The following is a 27868-nucleotide window of genomic DNA, read 5'->3' as shown; positions in this document are numbered from 1 at the left end:
GATGGAAGAATGCGAGATGCTTAGTTATGCCTTCCTCTCGCTGCGAAAGGAGACATCCCATTTCCCCTTTGTCAGGGAGAGTGGGGGAGCCTGTGGCACGTCCAATTGTCGGGTGAAGTGTGTTTTGTACAACAGATCATGGTCTTTATCGGGGGCCTTGTCCTTACATGCTTGGTGGGTGCGGGGTGCTGACGCAATTTTTTTTTTTGCGGAAGTCAGTGGGGAGGAGACCCGGCTGGTGGTGTGGTGGCATCAGCGTCGGACTTCGGGACGAGAGGTCCCGGGTTCGAATCCAGCCAGCCGGCTCCCCTGCACGCTTCCCATCCGTGCTGGGTTACGAGCTGGTGATCTCTTTGGAAACTCACCCGGCGGAAGGCAATGGCAAACCACCGCTGTAACTCGCCTGGTACGCTGTTCCCCGCTACGTCACAGAGGCGTGGAGGGAAGTCGTCCGCTAACCGGAGAAACTCCGGATGTGACGTAACTTTCCTTTAAGTGGGGAGACAATAAGTCATCCACGACGGAACAGAGCGGGAAACTCGATGCACCGAATGGTTTAATTCTGCTCCCATGTCTTATGGTCCTGTCTATGCCCGACATGACTTAGAAAGCGCTGTCCGTACCCCGCAGCCTACTTCTCTCGAGGGAGAGACATCCACACAGTATCAAACTGAATAGAATTAGATCGCAGGGAGCAAGGGAGCTGCGTCCGACAGCCAATATCAGCTAGGGGCACAGGTTGCCCACGAAACTGAAAGATATTTCAGCGAATTGCCGAGCAGCGCAAACACTCACTGGATGTTCTCCAGGCTATTTCGGTTCATGATCAGGCGCCGGATAGCGGGTATCGATCCATCCGTGAAGGCGTTTGAGCTCAGGTCCAGAGCCTTGAGGGAGGAGTTGAATTCGAGGACGGAGAGGAGCTGTTCGGTGCAGGAGTCCGTGAGACCGACGGCCCTGAGTCTGAGGATCAGACAGAAAAATCAGCGAATCGGCGTCAGAGAGTTGGCCAGCCCGGGACTGGCAGGAGGCCGGGCCACACCGTTCTTTCCATAGCGGCCTGAGCGCGGTGTCCCTCTGGGGGGTTGTTCCTAGTGGCGCAGTGAAGGTGGGGGGAGGGGTGGCAGCATGGGAGTAGTGAGGGTCTGGGCACCGTGGAACATGAAATACAACCCACCGGTGGCCGGAATACTCAAGCAAGGGGCGGCGACATACTGAGTGTGTGTGGGTAGAGACAGACAGTAGACGCCTCAGATCGACAGAGCTGAAAAACAGAGATATCGGCTGTCCAGGAAAGGATAGACTGTGGAACGTAATTAGGTGAAGGCAGTCTGGGAGCGGGCGGGGGCTAATTTCTGACCAATGATGCCGGAAGGAGAGTTGGTGAACAAAGGACAACATAAAAGACGTGAAATAGAGGCGTTGCGGGTGGGAACTAGACTGTGAGAGCAACGTACGTGAAATGCAGCGCTGTACCGTGTAGCGTGGGTCAGGCAGCGCTGAGGAGGAGCCCGGTGGTGATTCCTCAGCCTCCCTGAGATAGTTCCCCTTGCATTTCCTCGGCAGCGTAGTTTGATGCACCAGACATCTCCCACAACTTCATAGGTTCCAGCACCTTGGAGAATCCACGCCCAGTGTGAGCTTGGATCTGCGACAACCTCACATCTCACAGTCCTTTGCATTCCTCTGTTTGACGTCACACTCCAAGTTTCCTTCCTGTGTTCTATTCAACGTTCCGTTGTTGGGATATCTATCTCTCAGCTCTCTCTCTCTCTCTCTCTCTCTCTCTCTCTCTCTCTCTCTCTTTCTCAGCTCTCTCTCTCTCTCTCCATCCACATACCTTATACTTTATTCCCGTCTCTCCAATTCTACATCTCTTTGTCTCTCTGTTCCTCCAATTCTGTCCTGTCTTTCCACCTTCCTTATCTCACTCGATCTCTCTATCCATCTCTCATCTCAGTAGATCTCTTTGTCTATTCCTCCTTTTCTCACTTGATCTTTCCATCTGTCGCTCTTCCTCTCAATGGATCTCTGTACCCACCTCTACGTATCTCACTGGATCTCTCTAACCACCTCTTCGTATCTCGCCAGATCCCCCTATCCATCTCTCCTCATCTCACTCCATCTCTCTATCCATCCATCCTTTCTCACTCCACCACTCTATCCACCTCTCCTTGTCTCACGCGATCTTTCTATCCACCTTTCCGTATCTCACTAGATCCCTCCATCGACCTCACCTCATCTCCCTAGATCTCTATCCACCTCTCCATATCTCACTCGATCTCTCTCTCCACCTCTCCTCATCTCACTCCATCTCTCGCTCTCCACCTCTCCTTATCTCCCTATATCTCTCTCTCCATTCCTCCTCATATGACTAGATCTCTCTATCCATCTCTCATCATCTCGCGAGATCTCTCGATCCACCTCTTCTCATCTCACTATATATCTGTGTCAATATCTTCTGTGCCTCTGTCACAGCTCATCTCTCTCCAACTCACCCCCCCCTCTCTTCTCACACACACACACACACACACAGACACTCCCCATTTCCTCTCCATTTATCTCTATCCATAAATCACTGGCTTCCAATTATTATCATCCGCGCATCCAGTTATTATCGTCACAGTCTCCGGAAGTCTGCTGCTTACCGTAATCCCTGTAGTTTGCACTCCCGGACGTTCAGAGCTTGCCACAGTATGCTCACCCCCGAGTCCCCCAGGCGATTGAAGCCGAGATCCAGCCTCAGCAGCGAGGTGTTCCTTTTGAGAGCGGAGGCGAGCTCCTTGACGCAAGAGAGCGTGAGACCATTGTTGTCAAGCCTGGGGATGCGGAAGACACAAAGGGATGATATAGACATTATTTGCCAGCCTGGAGCTTCTGATGAATCGCAGAAACGACGCAAGAATACGAAACAGTGCAGCACAGGAACAGGTTCTGCGGCAAATGAAACACCATCTAAATGTGGGTGATCCACATCCCAGTACGTGGCCCTTCACCATCCTTCTCCGTGCACTACCACTTCACGCTTCCACTCCATAACTCATACCTACGCTGACGCACGGTCCTGCTCTGTTTTATTCTGCCCCACCGCTATCATAAACAGTATCGCTCGCCAACTTTATGACGTTATCATTTCCTGTCAGATTCACCTTACGTTCAAATACTCCTGCAACTAGAGTGATGATTCTTGTTTTCGTTAATGAAAGTATATCTGTAGAAGTTTTATATGACTGTTGAGCAATTTCTAAAACTTGGCACCTCACTTGCCCTCTGTCCTAGGTAGTGTTAATCTAAGTGCGTTAGCGTGTACATAGCGTTTTCAAATATAGTTGGTTTCATTTCTTAGTTTTATTGTAAATTTATCCAGATTGGTTTCGGACTATGCCGAAAGAATATGTTAATATGTGCAAGTGTTTATTTTCTTTGATTTTTGTTTTTGTATTGAGCTCTGTTTGGCAGATATTTTAAGCCTTGAACTAAATTCTGTTGTAAATTTTGACTTTATCGCACTATGATCTATTGCTTTCTTCTTCTTAATATTATATTGTTGTTGTTATTATTATTATTATTATTATCATCATCATCATCATCATCTATTTTTTTTCTTAACTCCAGCTGGTAAAACCTGAGGCACGGACTAATCCAGGCACACTCATTTGTCAATTGCTAGGGACTTTCCGACCATTCTAGTGGAGTTTAGTCCTGTGGCTTTCTGAAGATCTACATAAATATTACTGAGTAGCCCTTATTGTTTAATGCTATGGTGTAGTGCCTATGGGATTACACCAGTTGTAGATATTACTATCCGGACAATGTATACCTTGTTCATATTCCAAAGTCTTTCAATTTCCTCTTTGAATTCATCATATTTATGGAGTTTTTCCACTTATTAATTTTTCTAAGTTATTTGTGTTTGGAATCGCTGGTTGGATTAAATAAGTTGTTCTTGCTTGTTCATCCGGTATTATTATATCCAGATGGTTTTTTACGATTGCGCCATCTGTAATAATTGATCGTCCATAATATAATTTGTGGTATTATAATCTTAAACCTGGGTCAGGCTTGTATTTTTTTTAAAAGAGGTGTGATTTCATTTATGAGTGTGCATTTTCAAGCAAGCTTTTGATGAATGATGTTTGCGTTGATCAGATTGGGTGAAGGATCCTGTGATGTGTTGGATTGTTTCTGCATTACTTTTTTCTCGGCATTTTCTACATTTACAATCTTGAATTTGTTGGTCTTTGATCACGTATTTTAGATACTTTTTTTTTGTTAACCACCTGGTCCTGTAACGGCTCAAGGGACCCTTCTGTTTCTGGAAAGAGGTGTCCAACTCTGAGCCAGGCGTTCGACCCTTCCTTGTCGACAACTCGTTTGCTCAGATGGTGGGGATGTTCTCCATGGAGGGCCATGCTCTTTTATTGGTTAACTTTTTCTTCACAGGAGATAAATTCATTTTTCTGGGGTGTGCTCTCATTTACATTTAGTGGTATATAATTCTTATCGGAATTTCATACGCTTCCGTGGAGTGCTGACCCTTGTTTCCGTTGATGAAAGTGTACTCTTAGAAATTCCTTCGGGCCGTTGTTCCGGTAATTAGAGTCTGTTATTCCTTTCCGCTGCTGTCCCGCGGTCGAATTAATCTATGCGCATTCGAACGTACCTAATGTTAGCTGAAATTTGTCACTTCAGTCCTTATTTTCTTTGTATTTGTATTTACCCAGATTGGTTTAGGACCAAGATATCATGCCAAAGGATCACGTTAATATGGGTGAAAGTGTTTATTACCATTGTTATACCTTTACCGCTGAGCTCTGATTGGCAGATTTTCTTAAGCCTTGAAGTTGATTACATCACGCTGTGATCTATTTTCCTTGTTAATATCCCAAATACTTAGCAATTTCATATTCACCCATCGATTGTATTGTATCCCGCTGCTTTGTTTTGCATTTTACTGGCTCCACCGCATCTTTGTTTATATTTATTATTATCCTTTCTTTCCTTCTCAATCTTTTTTATTAAGTTTCGAATTGATAAACGTAACAATAATGATGATACAAAGAGAACGGGATTACATTAATAACGGTTAATGTATACAGACACAGACTCCAAATAACATATGTAATTTAAGCCTCCAATCTCTTAATAACTGAACATGAAAAAGATGCAAAAAATTTTATACAAAGAAAAAGTCCCCCTACACTTAAAAAAAAAACAAACAAACAAAGGCCGGGCTGGCATGTTTCATCGGTTAAAATCACTATTTGTCATTAACTCCGCTCCTCTGTACACAAATAAAATGTTATTGAAAAGGATTCGGAAAAGGTCAGCTTACATCATATGAAAATGATGAATAAATGGCCTCCAAGCTTCCTCACATTTAACCGGAGGATCGATAGTACCACTCCTAATTCTTTCCAGGTTTAAACATGTTATAGTTTGGGAAAACCATTGAAATGTGGCAGTTGGATTAGAATCCTTCCATTTAAATAAAATGGATCCAATTTTGATACAGGTTAAGGTGGTTCATAGGACCCATATATCCAAGGATAAGTTAGCTCATTTTTATTGCCATATAGTTCCTATCTGTGACAGATGTAATTCTGAGGTAGCTTCCTTGACATATAAGTTCTGGTCTTGCCCTCTTTCAGAAAAATATTGCAATATTGCAACATTTTTGATATTCTTTCAGTAGTTTATTTACTATAGGTTTATTTACAGCCTCATCCTATTACTGCAATTTTTGGATTACCAGTGATGGGCTCAATACATTAATCCCCTTCAGCATGCCGTTTGGTTGCATTTGTTATATTAATGGCCAGAAGATCCATGTTTATTATTAGTAGCAGTAGCATGTGATATAACTATATAAATAGCTCTGGTTCGTTCAAGTTCAGTTATCAGTCAACCACATATGAATACCAATCAATACCGCTAGCTGAAACAGCGTTGCACTGGGGCGACGGTACAAGCTACCGCGCGAACCATCATACGCAGGACCAAACACATTTTCAGAAGCACATACAGGAAGTTTGTAAACATAAAAATATATAAATGTAGCCCAAGTCTCTACAGCCATCCTGCAACCTCTGTTTGCTACAACTTGAGAACGGGGACAGGTACACAAGGAGTGGACAAAAGGGGTCATTTCTCGGATTAATGCCAACAGTTTGAGCTGAGAACAATAGATGATAATAGCATGACAAGAAGATCAGTGCCAGGATTAGAATCCTTACAAAGACAGAGAGCGACCTTGCCAGAAAGGAGCCCTCAGTGATTAAAACAGCTGGCGTGACACTTTTCTAGACAATAGGTGCAGGAATAGACCATTAAGCCCCTCGAGCCAGCACCTCCATTCACTGTGATCATGGCTGATCATCCACAATCAGTACCCCGTTACTTCCTTCTCCCCATATCCCTTCACTCCGCTACCTTTAAGAGCTCTATCTAACTCTCACTTGAAAGCATCCAGAGAATTGGCCTCCACTGCCTTCAGAGGTAGAGCATTCCACAGAACCACAAACCTCTGTGTGAAAAAGTTTTTCCTCAACTCCGTTCTAAATGGTCTACCCCTTATTCTTAAACTGTGGCCTCGGGTTCTGGACTCCCCCATCAGCGGGAACATGCTTCCTGCCTCCAGCGTGTCCAATTCCGTAATAATCTTATATGTTTCAATAAGATCCCCTCTCAGCCTTCTAAATTCCAGTGTATACAAGCCCAGTCGCTCTAATCTTTCAACATATGACTCCCGCCGTCCCGGGAATTAACCTCGTGAACCTACGCTGCGCTCCCTCAAAATCAAGAATGTCCTTCCTCAATTTTTTTTTATCATCGCCGAGGCAGATTCTCGCTAACGCCATCGTCCAACCGATTACAGATGCTGCCGATGCGTGTGTGAGGAATGAGCGAGCTGTTTTGGGGAAGAACAGAGGACGCGTCGACCAGATCTTCAAGCTGCGTAACATCATAGAGCAATGCACGGAGTGCAGAGACTACTGTATACAATCTTCGTAGGCTTTGAAAAGCTGTTGATCGCATCCTCGGAGAGAGCCGCTAGCGAATTCTCAGATCTGTTCCAAACTTGCGCACTTCATCCCGACCTCCCATGCTAACGTCACCTGTACAGCTGGGGAGAGACCAACCTGAACGTTGAAGTGAAAACGGTAGTCAGGCAACGCTGTGCGATGCCGGCGATATCGTTTGGCCTGGATGATCGACTGATGTATGAGGCCGACAATGAAATGTCAGCAGAGAGGCATTAGGTGGACTCTGCTCTGTACTTCGGAAGGCCTCGACTTTGTGGATGCCCTTGAAATTCTCCGCATGCGCACCGGCACGTGCGAGAGAAAACTCAGCGCCTGCGCACCGTTCGCGGACGGGCTGGACTCCGGGTCAGCCAGAGAAAGACCGAGGTCATGGCCTTTACTGCGGGCTCTCCTCCTTTCGTCAAGGCATTTGGCGTCGACCTACCCGGCATCTGCAGGTTCACAGGCCTGGGTAGCATCGTTCGGCAGGATGGTGACATCCAGTGAGGATCCGTCGAAGCTAGAAACGACTTCAGAACAACGAGCGAGGCACGGAGAACAACCAACTACCGAGTCCACAACAAGGAGAGGTTGTACCAGCGCTGTCTTCTGCCCACACTCTCCTATGAGCCAGAATGCCGGTGCATGACAGAAGCGACCTTCCCAAGCTGCCGTCCTCCCACACCACGAGCCCCCGAAAGATCCCCCGTAACTTCAGCGTCATCAAGAGGACTTGACCGCAGTCATCATGAGGAAGCGTTGGAGACGGATTTGGCACGTGATGAGCAGAGGGGCCCTCTCCCTCGTCAGGACTAAGGAGCTGGTGGTAGACCTGAGGAGAGCTAAGGTACCGGTGACCCCTGTTTCCATCCAGGGGGTCAGTGTGGACATGATGGAGGATTACAAATACCTGGGGATACGAATTGACAATAAACTGGACTTGTCTAAGAACACTGAGGCTGTCTACAAGAAGGGTCAGAGCCGACTCTATTTCCTGAGGAGACTGAGGTCCTTTAACATCTGCCGGACGATGCTGAGGATGTTCTACGAGTCTGTGCTGGCCAGTGCTATCATGTTTGCTGTTGTGTGCTGGGGCAGCAGGCTGAGGGTAGCGGACACCAACGGAATCAACAAACTCATTCGTAAGGCGAGTGATGTTGTGGGGATGGAACTGGACTCTCTGACGGTGGTGTCTGAAAAGAGGATGCCATCTTGGACAATGTCTCCCATCCACTACATAATGTACTGGGTGGGCACAGGAGTACATTCAGCCAGAGACTCATTCCACCAAGATGCAGCACAGAGCGTCATAGGAAGTCATTCCTGCCTGTGGCCATCAAACTTTACAACTCCTCCCTTGGAGTGTCAGACACCCTGAGCCGATAGGCTGGTCCTGGACTTATTTCATAATTTACTGGCGTAATTTACATATTACTATTGAACTATTTATGGTTCTATTACTATTTATTATTTTATGGTGCAACTGTAACGAAACCAATTTCCCCCGGGATCAATAAAGTATGACTATGACTATGACGATGACTATGACGATGACGATGACGATGACTATGACGATGACGATGATGACGACTATGATGACGGCACTTCACCAGACCCCTGAAGAGGGAGGAAACGCCGGAGACCAAAAGGCAAATTGGCGCCATGCGGTAGAGGCAGGAATCCGGAATCTGAGCCACACCTGGGACAGAATCGAGACGATGGCCAAGGACGAACGGGGACGGGGGACTTTCACTGCCGCCTGAAACGGGCAGCGGCGTCACGGTCAGTCAGTAAGTAAGCCCAAGTCGCTGCGTCGAAGAACGACCCCTCTACAGTCGGTTGACCGACGCAGTCCAGCTTGTCTTCCACCCAGTGAACACTGGAGGGCAGCAGTGACTGACACCGGAAGAGCCGGCGCACCGCTCCGCCTCTGTCATCATCTCTCCTGGCGGCAGCAGTGGGCGACACGTGGTACAAGTCAGCACTAGAACTCTGTCCCCAGCCGCCCCCCTTAAGCAAGTGAGCCAACTTGCAGCATTCCACATTACCCATGTCCAATAGGTTCCTATGACCACAAGAGGAAGAAAAAAGAGGGGGACAATCACTGCATACTGCTCTCACACACCCACACCGCCGTGGCAGCAAAACCGTCAATGTAGGTAATAATTGAAAATAGGAGCTGTAGAGAGTGGTAAATCTGTGGAATTCTCTGACACAGACTGCGGTGAAGGCCAAGTACGGGGGTATACTTAAGGCGGAAGCTTATCGTTTCCTGATTGGTTAGGGCATCAAAGGATATGGCGAGAAGGCAGATGTACTGGGGGGAGGTGGGGGGGGGGTGGTTGAGTGGGATCCGGGATCGGCCATGTTGGAATGGCGGAGCAGACCGGAAGGGCCGAATGGCCTCATGCTGCCTCTCTGTCTGATGTTCTTATGGTTCTACCTACCCCAGTTCCTGAAGTTGACATTGCGGCTTCCTCAGCGCCGAACACAATCGTTCCACTCCCGAGTCGCCCAGCTGATTGAAACCCAGTTCCAGCTCGGTCAGTGAGTCACTCGCAGTCAGTGTGGAGACCAGATCATCGGCGCACGCCGCGGTGAGACCGACAGCCCAGAGCCTGTCAACCAGAGAGCAGCGAAGGAGTAAGGTCACGGGAGGGGCGAGCGAGAATAAGAGGGCTCAGTTCACCGACATCGCCTGTAATTGTCGATGTCAATTACGAAGGTCGATGACACTGTTTTATGGATGTGCACGTAGTAAACAGATCTACGACATACTCTGTGATGGAGTAACCGGTGCCCCGTTCTACGCGTTAAATGCGGACCTCGCTCTGCGTCTGGTTAAGTACCTGAATTCAGGTCCACAGCATGCATCACCTAATAACGGTATCGACCGTGGGGGAGGGGAGAATGTTGCAATCTAAAGCAAAGTAAAAATAAGAGGAACACACACACACACAAACGCACGCAAATACACACACACACTCAGAAACACACACACACACACACACACACACACACACAGACACTCACGCAGCTACACACGCGCGTGCGCGCGCACACAGACACACACAGAAACACACACACACATGCACACACAGAGACACAGACACATACGCACACACAGACACACACTCGCAAGCACACATAGCTACAGATACAAACACACACACACACACACACACACACACACACACACACAGGCACACACAAACACACGCACTCACACTCACCAGACAGACAGACACACACACACACACACACACACACACACACACACACACACACCCATGCGCGCAAATACATACACAATGCTGGAGGAACGCGGAAGGTCAGAGTGGAGAGGAATGAAGAATCGACGTTCCCGACATGGAAAGGAAGGGGCGAAAACAGAATAAGAAGGTAGGGGAGGGAAGGATTACAAACTACAAGGTTACGTGTGAAGACAGGTGAGGCGGAAGGAAGGTGGGCTGGGGGGGGTTAAGAAATGAGAAGTTGGAGCTAATAGATGGAAAAGGATAAGGATGGGGAAGAATGAAATTAAGAGGAGAGCAGAGTGGAGCATGGGGGGAGGAGGGGCGCCAGGGAGGGGAAACAGGGAACTGAGGAGACGAGATTGGGTAAGGGAGAGGCCAGAATGGGGAATGGAATAAAGGTGGGGGGGGGAGGGAGGATCAATTATTCTAGCATCTTCTGAATCTCTCTAGTGTTTACAAGGTACAAACCATCTGGTGGTGGAACTCATCGCGTCGGGCAGAATTAATGTGAGTGTTGGGGAGGGAGGTGCTAGTGGGGAAGAGTAGGGGGAGGTGAACAATGGACGTTTCTGGGCGAGACTATTTACTAGACAAGGTGTATCCTACCTTTATAATGCCGTGAACGAGTACCATAAAGCAAGGGGTCCGTGGACCCAGGCTGGAAGGCCCTGGTCTAGACGGAATGATGGTAGGGAGATAGTACAGTACAAAGGGGGTGAGGAAAACAGCTAGCAGGTGGATTCTGTTGAGGAGGAGGAGGACTGTAATAGGCAGATGAAGGAGGGAGTAAAGAGTGCAAGTTTCATGTAAATCGTTCCCGCCTCTCTCCCCTTTCTCTTTCTTCTTGATCCACCCAGTTTCTCTCAACCCCATCCCAGTCGACGTGACCCATTTTGCTTCTGACCATTGCTTGGAGTCTCTTCCGGTTGTGCCCGCCTCCCACTGTTCCCATCTGCTCTTCAAACCTGCCTTACTTGGTTCCATGGTCCATCTTCTCTGAACACAATAAACTGTCCACCGTCTTGTCTTGCCCCTACCTATCACCTCTGTCGCCATCTATCCTTCCCTCGTCATCACCTATCCACACCTCTATCGTTCTATCGACCGCCAGCCGTTACCGGACCCCTTCTACCTCAATTCGTTACGCTGGCGAACTCCTATTCGATCTCCCAGTCCAGATAAAAAGTTTTGACTTTTCATGCCCTTCCATAGATGCTGCCTGACAGAAGAGTTTTGACAGCTATCTATCTATTTATCCGTCTATCTATTGAATCTATCTGTCCATCTTTCTATGTCTATCTTTCCATCTATCTATCTATCTGTCTGTCTGCCTGTCTATCTATCCATCTATCATTCTGTCTAACCTATCTGTATACTATCTGTGCATCTATCTGTCTGTCTATCTATCTCTCTATCTCTATATCTATCTATCTGTCTATCTATCTATCTATCTATCTATCTATCTATCTATCTATCTATCTATCTATTTATTTATTTATCTAATCTATCTGTCCATCTATTTGTCTAGCTATCTGTCTGTCTGTCTATCTATCTATCTATCTATCTATCTATCTATCTATCTATCTATCTATCTATCTATCTATCTATCTATCTATCTATCCGTCTATTTGTCTGTCTGCCTGTCTATCTATCTATCTATCTATCTATCTATCTATCTATCTATCTATCTATCTATCTATGCATCCATCCATTTGTCTGTCTGTCTGTCTGTCTGTCTATCTATCTATCTATCTATCTATCTATCTATCTATCTATCTATCTATCTATCTATCTATTTATCTAACTATTTATGTAATCTATCTGTCCATCTGTCTGTCTATCTACCTTTCTTTATCTCTATTTATCTGTCGATCTAGCTAACTAGCTAGCTAGACAACTATCTATCTGTCTATCTATTTATCTGCCTGTCTGTCTATTTATGATTTATTCGCTTTAATAAAGCGACCCAGAGTCACCTTACAGTTTTACAATCAATAGTTACTCCACACTAGACGTACTGTGGACGTTTTGCATTTCGGCACCACGGTGAGGATGTGACTAGGCAGGGAAGAACAATTTGTGAGGGCACTGCCTGGATTGGAAGGCTTGGGTGATAGCAAGATGGCCTTTCAGTGTCGGATGTTCGCTCCTTTGGAGGGCAGAAGAATGAGAGAAGGCCATGTAGAAATTTAAACAATCATGAGGGTTACTGAGAGGCCAGGTGGCTTTCTATAGTGTGGAGGAGCCTATAATTAGAGGGCATTGTTTTTAGATGAGAGGGAAGTATTTAAAGAGGTGTACGGAAAGGGAAGTTAAAACAAAAATGGGCAAAACAGAGGCAACTGGGACCATTTTAGACAGACGATGTGGTCTGAAATGGGGAGTCGACCGAGTGGCCCTTTGAAGAATTGCATAACCCAATGATCTTGTGCTGCAATGGCGCCCTTGGGAATTTGTCACAGATATGCTGGATAATTTATTGAGATATCGGGCTAAGTATTTTGGTCTAGGTCTGTGTTTCCTGCTCTGTACCCGTACCTGCCGACCAGGATCGGAGGATTGAGTTCAAGAGCGGCGAGGTGACGTGTACCTATATAAACCCCTGGGTAGACCTCACTTGGTGCACTGTAATCTGTTCTGGTCTCCTCATGATAGGAAGGATGTGAAAGCATCGGAGAGGGGTGCAGTGTAGCTTTACCAGGAAGCTACCTGCGTTTGGGGAATATGTCCAGGAGGATAGATTGAGCGAGCTCGGATTTTTCTCTCTGGAGCGAAGGAAGATGAGAGGTGACTTGATGGAGATGTACAGAATGATAAGAGCGACATCCAGTCGATAGCCAGAGATTGTTTCCAAGGGTGGAAATGCTTAATACGATGGGGTCATAATTGTAAGTGATTGGAGGAAAGCAGAGGGGGGTTGTATTTTTCAACATAGAAAATGGTGAGTGCATGAAACGCTCTTCCAGGTTTGGGAACACGGGGAGGTGCATTAGAGGTGTAATACCCTGGTTAAGATTTATACTGTTATGCTGTAGCTAATTAATTGTAGCAACTTCTGCAAAAGCCGTGAGTCCTTCTGGTAGAATGTTTCGCTTCAATTGAAGATTAGGGGCTATGAAGATTAACTTAGGAATGCGGGGTTAGCCAATCAGGATGGTGGAATTAGGAGAAGGTTCTCGAGAGAGCTGGGCGGAGAGAGATTTCGGACGGGCACTGATGGGGCTCGTGGTCTTTTTTTTTTGGCAGCAACTGCGCAGAGGGCAGGACGGAAAATGGCTGAAGATGCAGCGGGGAGGTAGCGTCCCCGCTGCACCAAGTGTTTTCTGCAGATGAACGGCTCCAAGGGGAGAGGGTCAATGCTCCCGAGAGGGATCCGTTTGATGGAGATGGATTTCGAGGGAGGTTCGGGGTGTAGTTTGTGCTTTCACGCAGACTGGAGGTCCAGTGCGTGAGTAAAACGTCATCTCCAACTTCATGTGCACATTTGGACAGGGTTAACTGTAATAAGTCATTTAATTTTTTTTTTCTTTTAGTTTTCTTACTAACTGATCGATAAATCTGAAATTCGTAAAAAAAAAATTCTTTATAAATTTATGCGGTGCACCATCTGTTGTTTCTTCCCTACCGAACAGCGAGGTTTCTTTAATCAGATTCTGTTTGGTTGAACCCCAAATCATGTCGATTCTGGACATATTCTTTATGTAGGGTGGCCTTCTCACCTCTGAGCCCTGTGGCTGATAGCAGAACGGCTAACGAGCTCATCCTCTTTTCCCTATCGACATGCTGGGCGTGTACACATCTGGCTTGTGGCAAGCAGGCTACAGACAAGCACAATTCTGAACTCACATTTCAAATGAACGCGAATATCCCAGGATCAGAGCATGCTTTGGTTGACCGGTCGGAGACTGTTGAATCAAAAGATCGGCGCCCGTCTCCGCCAGTCTGGTGCTTACCCCAGTTTCTGTATTTTGCAGTTCGGCCCACTCAGAGCCGCAGCTACCAGTTTAATTCCCGAATCTCTCAGGTCATTTGATCCGAGGTTCAGAGTCTTCAGCGACCGGTTGGCACTGAGAGCAGAGGCGATATCCTGGGCACAAGCAGGCGTGAGGCAATTGAAACTTAACCTGGAGAAGGGCGGTTGGGGGATGGGGGACAAATACGAGAGAAGTGAGTGTCATTGCGCGCGGTAGCGTCGAACGCCGACAATGACGTCAGAGCACAACGTAGTGAACGCAGTCTGTTATTTCACCCCTCCCAGCTCCGTCACATCGTGTTCCTGCAGTTTGTGATGTCCCTGATTCCCTCGGCTTCCCAATATTCACTCAGTGGCCACTATACTTGCTGCACCTGGACAACTGCCCGTTAATGCAAATATCGACTCGGCCAGTCACCTATCCGGCCAACCATGTTCAGACCAAACAGCAGAATCGGGATGAAATGTGATCCAGGTGTCTTTGACCGTCGAATAACTATTGATGCCCGATGGGGTGAAGTGGGAATCTCGGAAACTGCTGATCCCCTCGTACTTTCAAGAATTTACATTAAAAAAAATTAAAACACACACACACACACACACACACACACACACACACAAATCCAGTAACCAGCGCTTCTAGGGCGGAAACGCCATGTTAATGAGGGAGGTCAGAGGAGAACAGCCGGACCGGTTCAAGGTAAGATAACAGGAAGGCGACAGTAACACAAATACCACAGTGGTGTGCAGAATAGCATCTCTGGATGCACAACACCTTGAGGTGGATGGGCTGCAGCAGCAGAAGACCACGAACATACACACGGTGGCCACTTTCTTCAGTGCAGGGGACTCTTAGTAAAATGGCGACCGAGTGCATATCTCTTGACAGTGCTACCAAATGGCTAACACAAAATAACCTGCAGATGCTGGGATCAAAGCAACACCCACAACACGCTGGAGGAACTCAGGAGGTCGGGCAGCATCGATGGAAACGATGAGTCGATGTTTCGGGCCGGAACCCTTCGTCAGGACTGTAGAGGGAATGGGGCAGAGGCCCTATAAAGAAGGTGGGGGGAGGGTGGGAAGGAGAAGGCTGGTAGGTTCCAGGTGTAAAACCAGTAAGAGGAAAGATAACGGGGTGGGGGAGGGAAAGCAGGGAGGGGATAGGCAGGAAAGGTGAAGAAGGGTTGGGGAAAACACAATGGGTAGTAGAAGGAGGCGGAATCATGAGGGCGGTGATAGGCAGCTGGGGGAGGGGGCAGAGTGAAATAGGGATAGAGGAAGGGAGGGGGAGGGAATTACCGGAAGTTGAAGAATTCTATGTTGATACCAAGGGGCTGGAGACTACCTAGACGGTATATAAGGTGTTGATCCTCCAACTTAAGTTTAGCCTCATCATGGCAGTAGAGGAGGCCATGTATGGACATATCCGAATGGGAGTGGGAAGCGGAGTTGAAGTGGGTGGCTACCGGGAGATCCTGAGTGCTGTGGCGGACGGAGCGGAGGTGCTCGACGAAGCGGTCCCCCAATCTGCGTCGGGTTTCACCGATGTAGAGGAGGCCGCACCGGGAGCACCGGATGCAATAGATGATCCCACCAGACTCACAAGTGAAGTGTTGCCTCACCTGGAAGGACTGTTTGGGGCCCTGAATGGTGGCAAGAGAGGAGGTGTAGGGACAGGTGTAGCACTGACGCTTACAGGGATAAGTGCCGGGTGGGAGATCAATGGGGAGGGACGTGCGGATGGCTGCAAGGCAATGTACTAGAATATCTTTTCATCGCTTTCCCGAGCCTCCGTCTCCTTTATTGTGAACACGAACCTCACCAGACCGAGAGGCACAAAGGACTACAGATACCGGAGTGACTCAGGCGGAGAAAAGAGATTTGAATCGAAATGCGCTTGAAGGTTCTGTGCCTGTCCGCGCTGAAGTACAGACGGATGAGCGGGGATCTCATTGAAAGCTATCGAATATTGAAAGGCCGAGACAGGGTGGGCGTGGAGAGGATGCTTCGTGCAGCGGGCGAGTCTAGGACCAGAGGCCACAGCCTCAGAATACAAAGCTAGTCACCCCAGAAGAGCGGCGAGGAGGAATTATTTTAGCTATAGGGTGATGATTCTGTGGAGCTCATGGCCACAGATGACTGTGTAGGCCAAGTCCTTGGGTATATTTAACGCGGAGGTTGATAAATTCTTGATTATTAAGGGCGCCAGAGGTCAGGAGGAGAAGTGGGGAGAATGGGGTTGAGTGGGATGAAAAGATCAGCCATGATGGAATGGTGGAGAACACTCGATGGACCAAGTGGCCTAATTCTGCTCCCATGGAGTAAATCCTCTCGCAATGTTTGAAACCCAAATGTCAGCAACTCGTTTTCCTTTCACAGATGCTGCTCGACCCGGGATGGCCTCAAAGTGAAAATTAAAGTTACTATCAAAGTACGGATCTGGTTCCATATGTTGCTCGAGATTCATTGTAAAATAAATAAATGCAATATAATTTCTGAAAAAAAAATTATACATAAGCAGAGACTGACGAGCAACCAAAATGCAAGAGAAGAGAGATTTTGCAAATGTAGAAAACAACTTATACTGAGAACACGAGGTGTAGAGTTCTGGGAAGTGAGTCTATAGGCCAGCGTGACGTTATCCACGCCTGTTCCGGAGCCTCAGGATTGTCGGGTAACAACTGCTCCCGACCCTGGCGGTATGAGACCCTATGGTGCAGCCCCAAGGGGTTGTTGAGTCTGTTTGGGCAAGAATTCAGCATGGACGATAGGGTTCCGTGACTATAATAACGATTTCTCCTGGGTTAAAAAAGATCATTCCTCCCCCTCCCCTCTTCTTCTAGTCCCCACTCTGGCCCTTTACCTCTTCTTACCTGACTATCACTTCCCTCCTCCTTCTCCTCCACTGTTCTCTCCTATCATATTCCATCCTTTTCTTCCCTTTGTCTTTTCTACTCACCTGGCTTAGCTGTCCCTCTTCCTCTCTATTCTGTCGTCTCCCTCCTTCCTTTTCAGTCCTAAAAAAAAGGGGTCTCGTCCGGAAAGGTCGACTGTTTATTCCTTTCCATCGATGCTACCTGACCCGCTGAGTTCCTCCGGCATTTGGCCGGTGTTGCTTTGGATTTCCAGCGTCTGCAGAATTTCCCATCTCTCTGGTACCCGGTAATCTAAGGCACAATTAGTCACGACCTCGAACTTACCCCAGTTTCTGTATTTTGCATTCCGGGTGACTGAGGGTCGCCCTCAGAAGTTTCCTCACCCCAGAATCTCCAAGTTTATTGTAGCCAAGCTCCAGCTCGGTCAGAGAGCGGATGGTGCTGACGACGGTTACGAGGTCCTCGGAGGAGGACGCTGTCAAACTATTGTTATCCAGCCTGGAAAAAAAATCCGTGAACGAGAGGTAGGATGGGAGAGGACGCACTAAGAAAACAACAGCAATAAAAGATTCAATGTTGGTCCCCCAGAGTGTGCTTATTGTTCAGTCAATGTCTTCGGTGAAATACAGCGCCAGATATTAGAATTACACGTTGCAATTACTTGCAGTGGCCACTAGGAGGTGCATCTGCACCTGCTCATGAATGCGCATGCCCATTCACAGGCAATCATGTGGCAGCAACTCAATACACGAAAACATGCAGACCCTTTATAAATCGGAGCAAAAGGCTGAGAGTGAAGGAGTAAAGGAATCTCGGAGAAGTCATTTTTTTTACACCGCTCGGGGAAAAGAGGGTACACTGCGCAGCCGCGTGATGTAGGGCACCAAAGGTTTAAAAAAAAGACCACCATCTACAGAGGGCAGCGGAGTGAGAGGGAGCAGAGTGGGGCGGATTTGGCTCAACGGGCTTCGGCGTGAACAGGCAGATGCGAGGGAAGGTTTCGGTAAGTTTTGTTTTAAGACCATAAGACCACAAGACAAAGGAGCAGAAGTCGGCCATTCGTCCCATCGAGTCCGCTCCGCCATTCTATCATGAGCTGATCCATTCTCCCATTTAGTCCCACTCCCCCACCGTCTCACAATAACCTTTGATGTCCTGGCTACTCAGATGCCTATCAATCTCTGCCTTAAATACACCGAATGAGTTGGCATCCACTGTCGCCCGTGGCAACAAATTCCATAGATTCACCACCCTCTGGTTAAAAAAAAAATACTTCGCATCTCTCTTCTGAATGGGCTCCCTTCAATCCTTAAGTCATGCCCTCTCGTACTAGACTCCCCCATCACAGGACTTTGCCACATCCACTCTGCCGATGCCTTTCAACATTCGAAATGTTTCTGTGAGGTCCCCCCTCATTCTTCTAAACTCCAAGGATTAAAGTGCAAGAGCAGACAAACGTTCCTCATATGTTAACCCTCTCATTCCCGGAATCATTCTAGTGAATCTTCCCTGTAACCTCTCCAACGTCAGCACATCCTTTCTTAAATAAGGAGACCAAAACTGCCCACTATACTCCAAGTGAGGTCTCACCAGCGCCTTATAGAGCCTCAACATCACATCCCTGCTCCTATACTCTATTCCTCTAGAAATGAATGCTAACATTGCTTTCGCCTTCTTCACTACTGATTCAACCTGGAGGTTAACTTTAAGGGTATCCTGTACGAGGACTCACAAGTCCCGTTGCATCTCAGAACTTTGAATTCTCTCCCCATTTAAATAATAGCCTGCCCATTTATTTCTTCGGCCAAAGAGCATAACCATACACTTTCCAGCATTGTACTTCATTTGCCACTTCTCTGCCCATTCTTCCAATCTATCGAAGTCTCTCTGCAGACGCTCTATTTCCTCAGCACTACTGGCCCCTCCACCTATCTTCGTATTGTCAGCAAACTTAGCCACAAAGCCATCTATTCCATAATCCAAATCGTTGATGCACAACGTAAAAAGTTTGTTTGATTAGAGTAGAGAGAATGCCAGGCAGGATGTTGGAATGCTCCTCTTGCAGGATGTGGGAAGTGCATCAATAAACAAACCGCGTTAGGGAACTGGAGCAGGATCTGGATGACCTCCGGATCATTCGGGAGAATGAGGTGTTTAAAGATAGTAGCTTCAGGGAGGTAGTTGCGCCAAAGGAGCAGCGCACGGGTACTTGGGTTTCCGTCAGGCGAGGGAAGAGGAAAGGGCAGGCAGAGCAGGGTTCCCCTGTGGCAATTCCCCTCAACAACAAGTATACCGCATTGGATACTGTTGGGGGGAATGACTTAGCTGGGACAAGCTGCAGTAGCCGGATCTCTGGCACTGAGTCTGGTTCTGCAGTGCAGAAGGGAGGGTAGAAGAAGAGGAGAGCGGTAGTGATAGGGGACTCGATAGTTAGAGGTACAGACATGAGGTTCTATAGTCATGAGAGAGACTCCCCGATGGTTTGTTGCCTCCAGGGTGCCAGGGCCAGGGATATATCGGATCGCGTGCACGGCATTCTGAAGTGGGAGGGTGATCAGCAACATCGGTACCAATGACGTAGGAAGAAAGAGTGAGGAGGTCCTAAAGAGAGAATATAGAGAGCGTGGTAGGAAGTTCAAAAGCAGGACCTCGAGGGTGGCAATCTCAGGAGGGTAGGAACAGGATGCTCTGGCGGATGAACACGTGGCTGAGGAACTGGTGTAGGGGGCAGGGTTTTCTCGAGGATCTTCTCGAGCAGGTGGTAGCTGTACAAGAGAAACCGGTTACACCTGTACTACAAGGGGACCAAAATCCTTGCACGGAGGTTTGTTAGTGCTATTGGGGAGGGTTCAAACTAGATTTATAGAGGGATGGGAACCAGAGTGCCAGAGCAGATAGTGGAGTTGGGATGAAAATAAGTGATGCTAAAACTTCATGAAAATTCACAAATAGAAGGGTTGTGTGTGGTGGTAATAATCTTCTGAGCTGTGTCTATTTCGATGCAAGGAGTATTGTGGGGAAGGCTGACGAGCTGAGGGCGTGGATTGACACATGAAATTACGACATTATAGTCATTAGTGACACTTGGCTGCAGGAGGGGCAGGACTGGCAGCTTAATGTTCCAGGGTTCCGATGTTTCAGATGTGATAGAGGCAGAGGGATGAAGGGTGGGCGGGGGGGGGGGGAGCATTGCTTGTCAGGGAAAATGTTACAGCAGTGCTCAGGTGGGACAGATTAGAGGGCTTGTCTACCGAGGCCATATGGGTGGAGCTGAGAAACAGGAAAGGTATGACGACATTAATGGGGTTATATTATAGACCACTGAATAGTCAGCGAGAATTGGAGGAGCAAATGAGAGATAGCAGACAACTGCAGGAAACATGAAGTTGTGATGGCAGGGTATTTTAATTTTCCATATATTGATTGGGTCTCCCATACTGTTTAAGGTCTAGACTGGTTAGAGTTTGTAAAATGTGTTCAGGAAAGTTTTCTAAATCAATATATAGAGGTACCAACTAGAGAGGATGCAATATTAGATCTCCTATCAGGAAACGAGTTAGGACAGGTGACGGCAGTGCGTGTAGGGGAACATTTTGGTTCCAGTGATCATAAAACAATTAGTTTCAACTAGATCCAAGATAGATCTGGTCTTCGGGTTGAGGTTCTAAACTGGAAAAAGGCCAAATTTGAAGAAATGAGAAAGGATCTAAAAAGCGTGGATTGGGATAGGTTGTTCTCTGGCAAGGATGTGATTGGTAAGAAGGAGGCCTTCAAAGGGGAAATTTTGAGCGTGCAGAGCTTGTATGTTCCTGTCAGAATTAAAGGCAAAGTGAATAGGAATAAGGAACCTTGGTTCTCAAGGGATATTGGAACTCTGATAAAGAAGAAGAGAGAGTTGTATGACATGTATAGGAAACAGGAAGCAAATAAGGCGCTTGAGGAGTATAAAAAGTGCAAAAAATACTTAAGAAAGAAATCAGGAGGGCTGAAAGAAGACATAAGGTTGCCTTGGCAGTCGAGGTGAAGGAGAATCCAACGAGATTGTGAAGGTATATGAAGAGCAAAAGGATAGTAAGGGATAAAATTGGTCCTCTTGAAGATCAGAGTGGTCGGCTATGTGCGGAACCAAAGGAAATGCGGGAGATCTTAAATAGGTTTTTTGCGTCTGTATTTACTAAGGAAACTGGCATGATGTCTATGGAATTGAGGGAATCAAATAGTGAGATCATGGAAACTGTACAGATTGAAAAGGAGGAGGTGCTTGCTGTCTTGAGGAAAATTAAAGTGGATAAATCCCCGGGACCTGACAGAGTGTTCCCTCGGACCTTGAAGGAGACGACTGTTGAAATTGCGGGGGCCCTGGCAGAAATATTTAAAATGTCGCTGTCTACGGGTAAGGTGCCGGAGGATTGGAGAGTGGCTCATGCTGTTCCGTTGTTTAAAAAAGGATCGAAAAGTAATACGGGAAATTATAGGCCGGTGAGTTTAACTTCGGTAGTAGGTAAGTTATTGGAGGGAGTACTAAGAGATAGGATCTACAAGTATTTGGATAGACAGGGACTTAGTAGGGAGAGTCAACATGGCTTTGTGCGTGGTAGGTCATGTTTGACCAATCTATTGGAGTTTTTCGAGGAGGTTACCAGGAAAGTGGTTGTAGGGAAGGCAGTGGATGTTGTTTATATAGACTTCAGTAAGGCCTTTGACAAGGTCCAGCATGGGAGGTTAGTTAGGAAAATTCAGTCGCTAGGTATACATGGAGAGGTGGTAAATTGGATTAGACATTGGCTCAATGGAAGAAGCCAAAGAGTGGTAATAGAGAATTGCTTCCCCGAGTGGAGGCCTGTGACTAGTGGTGTACCACAGGGATCAGTGCTGGGTCCATTGTTATTTGTCATCTATATCAATGCTCTGGATGATAATGTGGTAAATTGGATCAGCGAATTTGCTGATGATACAAAGATTGGAGGTGTAGTAGACAGTGAGGAGGGTTTTCAGAGCCTGCAGAGGGATTTGGACCAGCTGTAAAAATGGGCTGAAAATGGCAGATGGAGTTTAACACAGACAAGTGTGAGGTATTGCACGTTGGAAGGACAAACCAAGGTAGAACATACAGGGTTAATGGTAAGGCACTGAGGAGTGCAGTAGAACAGAGGGTTCTGGGAATACAGATACAAAATTACCTAGAAGTGTACCCAGGTAGATATTGTCGTAAAGAGAGCTTTTGGTACATTGGCCTTTATAAATCAAAGTATTGAGTATAGGAGTTGGAATGTTATGGTGAGGTTTTATAAAGTGTTGGTGAGGCCGAATCTCCAGTATTGTGTGCAGTCTTGGTCACCAAATTATAGGAAGGATATTAATAAAATTGAAAGATTCTAGAGACGGTTTACAAAGATGTTACCGGGACTTGAGAAACTCAGTTACAGAGAAAGGTTGAATAGGTTAGGACTTTGTTCCCTGGAGCGTAGAAGAATGAGCGGAGAATTGATAGAGGTATATAAAATTATGATGGGTATAGATAGAGTGAATGCAAGCAGGCTTTTTTTCCACTGAGGCTGGGGAGATAAAAACCAGAGGACATGGGTTAAGGGTGAAGGGGGAAAAGTTTAAAGGGAACATGGGGGGCGGTGGGCTTCTTCACACAGAGAGTGGTGGGAGTCTGGAATGAGATGCCAGATGAAGTGGTAAATGCGGGTTCTTTTTTAACATTTAAGAAAAACTTGGACAGGTACATGGATGAGCGGTGTATGTAAGGATATGGTCCAGGTGCCGGTCAGTGGGACTAGACAGAAAAATGGTTAGGCACTGCCAGGTAGGGCCAGAAGGCCATGGCCCAGGTAGGACCATGTTCTGTGGTTCTATGGTTCTATGGTCGACAGGTTCAGTTGTTGGTCAGACCAAACAATAGGATCGGCCAGAAATGCGATCTAATTGGCTTTGACCAAGAAATGATGGTTGGTGCCGCACGGGGTGGTTTGAGACTCTCTGAAAATGCTGATGTGTTGGGATTTCCATGCATAGCAATCTCTAAAGTCTAGAGAAATTGGTACGAAAACATTTTTTAAAAGAAAACGTCCAGTGAGCGGCAGTTTGTGGGCGAAAACACCTTGTTAATGACGGAGATCAGAAAGGAATGGCCGTTCGAATTGACAGGAAGGTGACGGTAGGTCAAATAACCAGGCTTTAAAAGAATGGTGCGCAGGTGAGCATCTCCAGACGCCCAAGACGGAAGATATTGAAGTGGATGTAGTACGGCAGCAGAAGACCACGAATATACCCTCCGCGGCCACTTTATTAAGTTACAAGAGGTACCTAATAAAGTGGCCCTTGTGTGCGCAATGAGCGTTTTACACTTCAGTCCCCCCAGACTCCAAAACCGGTCCTTACCGCATTTTCTGCATTTTACAACCCGGTTTCACCAGGGCGTCACTGAGCTGCTTCATCTGCGAATTTCCCAGCGGATTCTTCGCCACTCTAGAGGGTAGAAGTTAGAGGCTGTATCAGTCAGATCCCGGACCTGCTGTTATTTCCGCTGTTTGCAAGCTCTGGGATACAGAATGAACTCAGTCTCCTCGCCTTAGTGACCAACCCGTCCACTCCCTCTATCTCCAACTGATTCACTCAATGCGATTCATTCTTTAAAATATATCGCGCGAGGCCTCGAAATGGAGTGAGAAAACCCTTTCTAACCTACTACTCCTGTTCTATTGTCTCTTCCGGTTCGGATTTACAGGAGTGGATTATTTGACCATTGATCATTCCTGGAGAGAGAAAGAGAGAGAGCGAGAGAGAGAGAGAGAGAGAGAGAGAGAGAGAGAGAGAGAGAGAGAGAGAGAGATTGTGAGATAGACAAAGAGAGATAGAGTTAGAGCAAGAGAGACAGACAGAATAAAAGAGAAAGAGAGGGGCGAACGAGAGAATGAGAGAGAAGGAGACAGAGTGGAAGCGAACGACAGCGAGAGCGAGGAAGAGAGAGAGATGGACAGAGGGAAGGAGAAAGAGACAGAGTGGAGAGAGTGAAAGAGAGAAGGAGGAGGAGAAAGAATGAGAGAAAGAAAGAGAAAAAGGTGGAGAGAGGGAAAGAGAGAGAGGGAGGGGAAAATAGAGAAAGAGAAGGAGAGAGAGAATAACAGAGAAAGAAAGGGGCAAGCGGGAGAGAATGAGACACAGAGGGAAAGAGAGGGAGCGAAAGTGAGAGATACTCAGAGAGAGACGGACAGAGAGAAAGGGAAAGAGAAAGAGGGGGAGAGAGTGAAAGAGAGAAGGGAAGAATGAGAGAAAGAAAGACAGAGAGCGATAGAGATGGAGATAGAGATGGGGGGAAGAGACAGTGAGAGAGGGAGCGAGAGAAAGACTGAGAGTAAGTGAGAGAGACAAAGAGAGAGATAGAGAGAGGGAGAGAGACATAGAGAGAGAATGGAAGAGAAAGAGAGGGGCTAGCGAGAGAATGAGAGAGAAAGAGAAAGAGGCGGAGAAAGAGAGGAAGAGGAAGAGAGGGGAAAATAGAGAAAGAGAGGGAGAGAAAGAATGACAGAGAAAGAGAAAGAGAGGGACTAGCGAGAGGGAATGAGAGAGAGAGGGAAAAAGAGGGAGCGAAAGAGAGCGAGAATGAGAGAGAGACGGACAGAGAGAAAGAGAAAGAGGGGGAGAGAGTGAAGGAGAGAAGGGAAGAATGAGAGAGAGAGAGAGAAAGATAGAGAGAACGACAGAGAGAGAGAGAGAGAGAGAGAGAGAACGACAGAGAGAGAGAGAGAGAGGGGAGAGAGAGAGAGAGAGAGAGAGAGAGAGACTGGTGTGCGGTGTCTTAGCACAGAGAGTCCCTGTGCTCAGAGCCGCCAGTAGCTTGCGTCCCCACCTCTGGGCGATGAATGCATCTCCCTGCCAAATAGTTCTTCCCCTGGTCTGGCTGGGCAGCACCAGTAATCGCAGCGGCTGCCCACCACACACGGCAGGTCCGGGCCTGGTGCGCTTCGCGCGGGCTGAGCGCCTATTTGTGACTTGTGCGGCGTTGGCGGCGGTGTGCGGAATGGTCGTGCTGGCCTGCCTCTCTGCCTAACCTGACCTCCGCCCACCCTCCCAGCCCGACTGTCAGAGTATGTGCTGGCTTTGGAACTGAATGATTGGTAATCCCGTCTCCCCTGTTGTGAGAGGTCGCGCTTGTTCGCTGAGATGTAAGTGACATTGGTCCTGGCAGTCTGAACCGCCATTCTGTGTTCCCTTATCAAAACATCCTTTCCTCTCCCATGGGCTGTGGCTCTAGACTTGCACTAACACCAAGGGCCAGTTTGCTACTCTGCGCGGCTTAAGAACGCTTTGTCTTTTTCCACTCACCGTGATGCAGCGGCCCACAAGGAGATAATTTTATAATTTAGGTTGATTAAGGCAGTAACCAAAATCTGAAATAATTACATAAATGGGAGGGACGATCTCAGGTTGATTCCGAGATAGCGGCGAGTGCTCATGCCGCCGATCGATGGCGCGGTGAATGGATTGGACCTCCTACGCGCAGTGGACGCTCTCTCTCTCTCTCTCTTTGGGCTATCGATTGCTCATGCCTTTCGGCGCGGCGGGCCCGGGTCGCCACTCCCGCGCGGTCATGTCGCCCCGGTGCGGGTTGACAAAACTGGGCAGAATAAAAGCTCGGCGCCAACTGGGGTAGGCTCAATCTGCGATCCAGTGCTCTATGGGTTTGTAACAGATAATTCAATCGTTACCTTAGCTCCTGGCATTTCTGTAGCCCCGGGCCCAGCTGCTGGAACCCTTCGCACAGGATGTGGCAGTTCTGCAGGTCGAGGCGCTTTATCACGCCGCAGAACGCAATGACATGAGACAGGACGGCGCAGTCATTCGGAGTCAGCTTTAGGTAACTAAACGAAAGAGTTACCACGGATCCCATTATGGCCTGAACCAGTTCACGATTCTGAGACTCAAACAGGTAGTGCATTGCATTCAGGAGGCCTCTGTTGCCGGAGTCCCCCTTTGCCTTTTCGATCTGACGCGCAATCTTCTCCTCCACCCAGCCAGTCACCTGCAACGTTGTCTGACGAGGCAGCGTGCCCAGAACCTCCTCAATTGGTTCCGCCGACCCCGGGAAGGTGAAGCCGGCGACAAATCGGAGAAATATCTCGAATCGGCCGTCTGTCGCTTTGTCCGCTTCAGCCAGGTGCTCCAGCGCATCTTCAGGGCCGGGAGTCAGAAATTGTCCGAGCGCGGCGACAAACTCCTGGACGGTGAGGTGCGGGAATGTGTACACCACGCTGTGGGCGGAATCCTGTCTCTCCAGAAGCTCCCCCAGGAACCCGGACAGGAACTGGGAATTCCGCAGGTTGTAGCTGATCAGATCTCCATCTGTAAACACGATCTTCTGCTCGAGCACTCCCGTGAAGGCCATCTGGCCCACCCTGAGTAACACGTCGCGGGGGCTCTCAATCTCACGGCCGTGGTTTTTCAGGATGTTGCTGATATAGTAGGAATATACTTGGGTGACGGTCCTGGGAACTCGACGCAAGTCCCTGCCGCTTTGCATGAAGAAGGGGCCCAGTGCCAGAGCAAGGATACAGCAGTAGGAGGGGTTGTAGCTCATGGTATACAGGATCTCGTTCTCCCGCACGTGTTTGAAAACAGCAGCCGCCACCGTCTGATCTTCAAAACACCTGTGGAAGTATTCCTCCCGTTCCTTACCCTCAAACCCCAGGATTTCGGCCCAGACACTGATGTCTGCCTTTTCCAACAAATACAACGCAGTGGGGCGGGTGGTCACCAGCACGGAGCACCCTGGGAGCAGCTTGTGTTGGATTAAATTGTACACAATGTCCGACACCTTGCACCGGAATTCGGGATTTGTGCATTTGCGCTGAGGATCTGTGTCTCTCCGACCGTCGGCAAAATCGATTCTGTCCTTAAATTCATCCAGACCATCAAATATAAACAACAGTTTCTCTGGGTCCTTCCACAGCTCACCGAGAACATTCGTCAAGTAGGGATAGAAAATGAGTACCAGGTTCCACAGGTTTATGGTGCAATTGATCGTGTTTAAATCTCGGAACCTGAATCTGAAGACAAACTGGAATTGTTGGTATATTTTCCCCGTGGCCCAGTCATTAACGATCTTCTGTACCATTGTCGTTTTCCCGATCCCCGGCACTCCGGCCACTGCTGCCGAACACCCGGATTGGGATTTAGTCCGGGAAAAGCTGCTCTGGAAAAGCTGGTCCGTCCGGATTTTCTCCAGCTCCGTCCGGAGATGCTCCTCTCTCCACTCCTCGTGGTCCCGGCCTCTTGCCAGCAGCTCGTGCTCCACCAGCCTCCGGTCGCGGACGGTGAAGATGATCGTCAGCTCGACGTATCGATCGACCAGCTGGAAAGCGCCGGCTGCCGCGCTCTTCAACACGGTGCTCACTCTCAGGGTGCCAGTCTGCGCCAGCAGTGCGTCCTTATGTTTCTGTTGAACGTCTTTGGAGAGAAATCACACAAAATATATGTACGTTCACATAGACAGACAGACAGACAGAACAGAACACACACACACACACACACACACACACACACACACACACACACATATATATATTTATGTATGTATGTATGTAGAAAGGTATATAAGTACGCAGGTATATGTATATACATAGATATAGCTCTATATACAGACTCACTAGAATGATTCCGGGAATGAGAGGGTTAACATATGAGGAACGTTTGTCCGCTCTTGGACTGTATTCCTTGGAGTTTAGAAGA

At 47.8% G+C, this 27868-nt stretch overlaps 1 protein-coding gene across 1 annotated transcript in view; it reads right to left on the bottom strand.

Moving 5' to 3' along the window:
• The window catches only part of LOC134339920 (NACHT, LRR and PYD domains-containing protein 3-like), a 99362-nt gene that overhangs the window by 2140 nt on the left and 69354 nt on the right, over positions 1–27868 (bottom strand). The window contains exons 13-19 of the mRNA XM_063036708.1: positions 25849–27586; positions 23522–23608; positions 17459–17632; positions 14236–14406; positions 9473–9643; positions 2649–2819; positions 796–963 (exon numbers count right to left, since the gene is read on the bottom strand). Coding sequence (XP_062892778.1) covers positions 796–963; positions 2649–2819; positions 9473–9643; positions 14236–14406; positions 17459–17632; positions 23522–23608; positions 25849–27586 — 2680 coding nt within the window. The remainder of the gene's footprint in view (positions 1–795; positions 964–2648; positions 2820–9472; positions 9644–14235; positions 14407–17458; positions 17633–23521; positions 23609–25848; positions 27587–27868) is intronic.

This window comes from Mobula hypostoma, chromosome 31, assembly GCF_963921235.1.
Source record: "Mobula hypostoma chromosome 31, sMobHyp1.1, whole genome shotgun sequence".
Classification (NCBI taxonomy): domain Eukaryota; kingdom Metazoa; phylum Chordata; class Chondrichthyes; order Myliobatiformes; family Myliobatidae; genus Mobula; species Mobula hypostoma.
The sequence above is the reverse complement of the archived record's forward strand: the minus strand, read 5'-3'. Positions and strand labels throughout refer to the sequence as shown.